Genomic DNA, 6,432 nt, shown 5'->3' with positions numbered 1-6,432 from the left:
AGGACATACAATCAATCAACAAGTACATGAAAAAATGCTCACCATCTCTAGCAGTCAGAGAAATGCAAATCAAAACCACCCTAAGATACCATCTCACTCCAGTAAGATTGGCAGCCATTATGAAGTCAAACAACAACAAGTGCTGGAGAGGATGTGGGGAAAAGGGTACTCTTGTACATTGCTGGTGGGACTGCAAACTGGTGCGGCCAATCTGGAAAACAGTATGGAGACTCCTGGGAAAGCTGGGAATGGAACCACCATTTGACCCAGCTATTGCCCTTCTTGGACTTTTCCCTGAAGACCTTAAAAGAGCGTACTACAGGGATACTGCTACATCGATGTTCATAGCAGCACAATTCACAATTGCTAGACTGTGGAACCAACCCAGATGCCCTTCAATAGATGAATGGATAAAAAAAATGTGGCATTTATACACCATGGAGTATTACGCAGCACTAAAAAATGACAAAATCATAGAATTTGCAGGGAAATGGATGGCACTAGAGCAGATTATGCTTAGTGAAGCTAGCCAATCCCTAAAAAACAAATACCAAATGTCTTCTTTGATATAAGGAGAGCAACTAAGAACAGAGCAGGGAGGAAGAGCAGGAAGAAAAGATTAACATTAAACAGATACATGAGGTGGGATGGAAAGGGAGAGAAAAGGGAAATTGCATGGTAATGGAGGGAGACCCTCATTGTTATACAAAATTACATATAAGAGGTTGTGAGGGGAATGGGAAAATAAACAAGGAGAGATATGAATTACAGTGGATGGGGTAGAGAGAGAAGATGGGAGGGGAGGGAGGGGGGATGGTAGAGGATAGGAAAGGTAGCAGAATACAACAGTTACTAATAGGGCATTATGTAAAAATGTGGATGTGTAACCGATGTGATTCTGCAATCTGTATTTGGGGTAAAATTGGGAGTTCATAACCAACTTGAATCTAATGTATGAAATATGATATGTGAAGAGCTTTATAATGTTTTGAACAACCAATAAAAAAAAATTAAAAAAAAAAAAAAAAGAAAGAGAAGATGGGAGGGGAGGGGAGGGGAGGGGGGATAGTAGAGGATAGGAAAGGCAACAGAACACAACAGACACTGGTATGGCAATATGTAAAACAGTGGATGTGTAACCAATGTGATTCTGCAATCTGTATACGGGGTAAAAATGGGAGTTCATAACCCACTTGAATCAAATGTATGAAATATGATATGTCAAGAGCTTTGTAATGTTTTGAACAACCAATAATAAAAATTTAAAAAAAAAAAAAAAAAAAAAAAAAATAAAAAGTTTGATTGATTTCTTTGACTAAATACCTACTGATTACTGAATCAATATTTTTCTTATCACTTAGAGTGACTTTAGAATGGTTTATTCAGAAAGACATGAATAGAAATTTCTGTGACGTGAACAAGTTTTTATCAAGGGTCAGGGAAAGCCTACCCAAGTGGAGAACATTTTATTTGGACATTGGTAGACAAAAATAAATTATACTTTAAAAAAATACTGATTGTACTTACTAATTCATTCTTTCATTAAACAAGCATCAGAGTGTATATTATGTGCCAGCCATTGTGCTAGTGAGAAGCACAGACCTGGTTAATAACATACAGTGAAATTAAAGGCATTTTCACTCTCAATTTGCTTATGGTCTATGGCAGGGTTCATCAAATATTTTTCTGTAAAGGGCCAGATAGTGGAGCTGGGGTTATGGTTCAGTAGTAGAGCACTTGCCTTGCACATTTGGGGCTCTGGGTTTGATCCTTAGCACCACATAAAAATAAAAATAAATAGGATAAAAGTATTGTGTCCACCTACAACTAAAAAAGAAAAAAGGACCAGATAGTAAATATTTTGAGATATGTGGGACACATATGAACTATATATTCTTCTTTTTAAAACTAACCCTTTAAAATGTAAAAAAAAAAAGTATTTTTTTTTTTATCTTGAGAGTGGTATAAACAGAGGCCATAAGGTCGGATTTTGCCAGTGGGCCCTAGTTTGCTGACTCGTAAATTATGGAAGAAACACAATTTTAAAAACTACTGGTTACCATATATTTACTAAAATTAAAGATATGTTTAGGACCTTTGGGGCGGATACATAAAAGAGCATTATCTGACTAGGAAAACAAGGCTTCTAGGAAGATGCTATGTGCATTTGAGACCTGAGGGATAAGTAGGAGTTAAGCATTAAAGGAAGTGGGTGGTATTCAAGGCAGAGGGAGTGGCCTAAACAGAGACACCACAGCTTGAGATAACTTGGTTCACTTTGGAAACTACAGAAAGAAGAAACCAAACCTTAGAGAGGTAAAGTAGTTTGTTCAAGGTCATACAGCTAGAAAACTATGGAACATAGACTCTTAATCCAGGTGTATGCGACTCCCAAACCACTAGAACATATTCTTGTCCTAGCATTAAAGCTATGTCTAAGATTCATTGCTAGTATTAGCAAATCAGCAACTGTTTGTTTCACTTTTGATTTCCTTGGGGGGGGTGAAATTTCTAAAAGGACTTGTGGAATTTAAAAGTAAGACTGTGAATCCATAATTTTGGGTTGGATTAATTAGATTTCTAGTTCTTCCTTTTAAAAATAGCCCTTTCCCCCCAATAAAACTTAACACAAATTGCTTGAATTCAAGGATTTTGCTTATTTCTTCTTTGTACACATTTTTTTTCCCTTTGTTTTTTGGATAGCCAAGGTCTAGCACCACTATATTGTAATTTCTTACATTGTTATTGATTTAGATACTTAGAAGGTATGGCAACCTCTGGCTTAGACTACATATGATGATTGGTCCAAATACTGCCTTCATCTTATCAATCACATTGATAAACTTAGGCAAGTGAGTTTACTCAGCAAAGATTAAATCTGTCAATTTTATAATTGATTGCTTATTGGGTTTTCATTGAGGTAGCATTAAATTAGCCATGTAACAACTACTCTATAAAAACATTCACTTTAATGTCTGCCGTGCACTCATGGAGTCAGCAAGAAAAGAGGTTGAAATGAGGAAGAGGGAATGGGCTTCCACTGGTTATTAACCAGGTCTGTGCTTCTCACTAAGGAAACTCTTTCAAAAATGAAAAGGGGCTGGGGTTGTGCCTCAGCGGTAGAGTGCTCGCCTAACATGTGTGAGGCGCTGGGTTGGATCCTTAGCACCACATAAAAATAAATAAATAAAATAATGGTATTGTGTTCAACTATAACTAATAAAATAAAAATTAAAAAATGTAGAATCTTGGTCTGATCCTAGACCTTCTGTATGACTGAGGCCTGAGAATATGAACTTTTATTTTCCTTGTGTCTTCTTCATCATTTATTGTATTAAAACACAACATGTTCTTTTTTTAACTTTTCTCTTTTTTAAAAAAAATTCATTTGTTCTCTTTAGAAATACATGACTGTAGAGTGTATTTTGACATATTTGTACAAACACCAAGTATGTACTTTTATATAATCTCTAGTAGTAGTGTCTAATGGTATCTAATGACCTGATTGTACGAAAGAATATATCAGATATTCTTGGTCTATGTGTAGAAATTATGCTTAAGAAGGAAGTATATAGGCTGGGATTTTAGCTTGGTGGTAGAGCACTCGCCTAGCATGTGTGAGGCACTGGGTTCAATTCTTAGCATGGCATATGAATAAATAAATAAAAGGTCCATCAACAACTAAAAAATATTTTTAAAAAGATGGAAGTATATAAAAGTATACTATTCTAATGTTTCAGTCTCTCATTCTGTAAAATAATCTTTTACTTCTGTATAGTTTGATCCTATTGCAGCAATGAATCTGATGCGTTTTAGTGCTCTACTCCAAGAAGTGGAAGGAATAGCAACATAAGAACTCAAGCTGTATGCAAATAAATTTATATATTTCAGTAAGTTAACACAGATTACATGAATGTATTGCTTCAGTATCTCAAGATTGCAGAAGAACACAAGTTATAACTTTAAAATAATGAAGAAAATGAAAAAGGGGCTATTAGTGCATAAAAGTTGGGTGAAATCTAAGAAGCAGATGGAGGAATGGTAATTGATGAAACAATATGGGAGAAGCTACAGTTTAAAATATTTGAAGAGGAATGATATAGCAAGAGAAAGTCAGCTGCTATAATTTGGATAAATGTCCCCCAAAAGCCCAGGATTGAAGGCTTGGTCTGCAATGTGATGCTAGTGGACCCTAGTGGAACCTTTAGTGTAATAGGGCCTAGGTGGAAGGTCCTTAGGTCATTGGGGGAATTCCCCCAGAAAGAACTGTGAGATCAAGACTGTCCTCTCTGATTCTACCTCTGGCTGAAGATGTAATTACTTACTTGCTTCAAAATATGCAGCCACTGTTGCCATTTGTGTCATGAGATGATACAGGCAAGGGCAACCCTCACTGAGCTTGTGCTACACATCATTTAGATTTCAATTTTTTGAAACTGTGAGTTGAATAAACCTCCTTTTCTTTATAAGTTATTTGCCTCAGATGCTTCATTATAGTTATGCCAAGCTGACTAATAACATCATTTTTTTTGTTTTAATAAAGTTTTATTTTTTCAAATGTACAGTTGATTGGACCTGTTCATGCATCTTCACCAGCAGCTGGGGCATCTCTACCCTTGGTATTTCTTGTATAAATTACTTGAGCTCTGTGCTTTGAAACCAGTTTGATAAGTCCTTTACTGAGGAGCTCCTGAAGGGCTGCCCTGGCCAGGGAACTTTGAATCTTCAGTCTCTCGGAGACCACAGCTGGGGTAATAAGCTTATAGTTGGGAACTTCCTTATAGAGTTTTTCATAAGTAGCTTTGTCAAACAAGACTAGATTGTTGAGCTTGTCCCGAACTTTGCCTTTGGACCACTTCTTCTTTTTGGCTTTGCCCCCATATTTGTTCACTGGGTCCTTGTCTTTCTTGGCCAACTTTCCTGCATCTTTCTTCTTCTTGTCGTCCTTGGGCGGCATCGTGAAGCTTGGAGAGAAGCAACAGCCACTGGAGCCTCGTCAAGATGTCGGACAAAAAGGAACAATACATCAGTTTTCTATACCTAAATGATTTGACAAAGGAAATAAGTGAGATATAAGGCAGAAAGGGGGTTGAATGAAGTTATTTTTTACACAGTGTAATCCCCTTATCCCATTGTCCTCCTCAGACTGATTAACAGAATGCTCTGTAGCCAGACTAGCCAATCCTTCATGAGCTCCAAAAAATTGCAAATTGACAGGTCCAAGAGAAAAATCCTTTACCCTTTTGCATTTAGGCCACCTCCATCAAAATGGCCAACTCCTTATTTATGTGTATAAAACTTCTGATCACTTTTTAATTGCTACATTATTCAATTTGAACAAAATATCAATGATCAAAATATATTTGAGGGCTGGGGTTGTAGCTCAGTGGTAGAGCACTTGCCTTGCATGTATGAGGACCTGGGTTTGATCCTCAGCACCACATAAAAGTAAATAAATAAAAATAAAGCTATTGTGTCCATCTACAGCTAAAGAATATTTTAAAAAGGACATTTGAGGAAAACTGATTTCAACATGAAAGAATAATAAATAGACCCTTGAGAGGTCAGGAACGATGACACATGCCTGTAATCCCAGGAGGCTGAGGCAGGAGGATCACAAGTTTGAGGCCTGCCTTGGTAAATTAGCGAGGTCTTAAGCAACTTGGTGAGACCCTGTCTCAAAATAAAAAATAAAAATGGCTGGGGATGTGGCTCAGTGGTAAGCACCCCTGGGTTTAAATTTCCAGTATCCAAAAAAAAAAAAAAATCCTTGAGAAAAATAAAGATGAAAAACAAAACACTATAATAGTAAATTCAGATATATTAAAAATCACATTCATATAACAAGAATAGGATATTTGGAAATAATATGAAGAAAAAAGACATAATGCAAATAAAATAAAATAAATAATTACTGACATAAAATTCAATGGAAGAGATGAGATAGAGTTGAGGAAAGAGCAAAGAAAGTAGCACAAAAAGACCAAAGGGAGGAAGATGTACTAGAAAAAATATGATACAGAGAGGGTGAGTCTTGGAGAACCAATATTTGACTAATAGAAATTCAAGAAAGAGAGAACAAAAGAAATAAATAGCAAAGAAACAATACAAGAGAAATTTCTGGAGTATATCCTCATGAAATTTTAGAACACAGAGTATAGAGATATTCTAAAGGCTTCCACAGAGAAAAATAGGTTACGTACAAAGAAATCAGAATGATATTTATATCTGATTTCTCATCAGCAATGTCATAGGTAAGACAACACTGGAGCAATACTGTCAAAGCTCTGAAGAAAAGTTATTTTCTTCAATCAACACCTCTTTCCCCAATCAATAAAGAGCATACATTGCACAATTAACATATCAGAAATTGTTCTTATACTCTAGGCTCTTATTACTTAGGTGGAAAACTCTTAGATCTTATTCATCAAT

The 6,432-nt window shown here is 36.0% G+C and overlaps 1 protein-coding gene across 1 annotated transcript; it reads right to left on the bottom strand.

The window, feature by feature from the left end:
- Positions 1-4,529: 4,529 nt before the first annotated feature.
- Positions 4,530-4,957, bottom strand: LOC124076689 (small ribosomal subunit protein eS25-like). The gene has a single exon (XM_046420748.2). The coding sequence runs from the start codon at positions 4,955-4,957 to the stop codon at positions 4,580-4,582; it is 378 nt and encodes a 125-aa protein (XP_046276704.1). The 3' UTR covers positions 4,530-4,579.
- Between the last annotated feature and the right edge of the window lie 1,475 nt (positions 4,958-6,432).

This window comes from Marmota monax, unplaced genomic scaffold, assembly GCF_021218885.2.
Source record: "Marmota monax isolate L192 unplaced genomic scaffold, Marmota_monax_Labrador192_F-V1.1 WCK01_AAM20220418_F8-fsc00050, whole genome shotgun sequence".
Classification (NCBI taxonomy): Eukaryota; Metazoa; Chordata; class Mammalia; order Rodentia; family Sciuridae; genus Marmota; species Marmota monax.
This window is presented reverse-complemented; position numbering and strand designations above follow the sequence as displayed.

Bases quoted from the DNA above. Each gene is read 5' to 3' on its own strand.
- LOC124076689 (XM_046420748.2), bottom strand. From the start codon at position 4,957: ATGCCGCCCAAGGACGACAAGAAGAAGAAAGATGCAGGAAAGTTGGCC.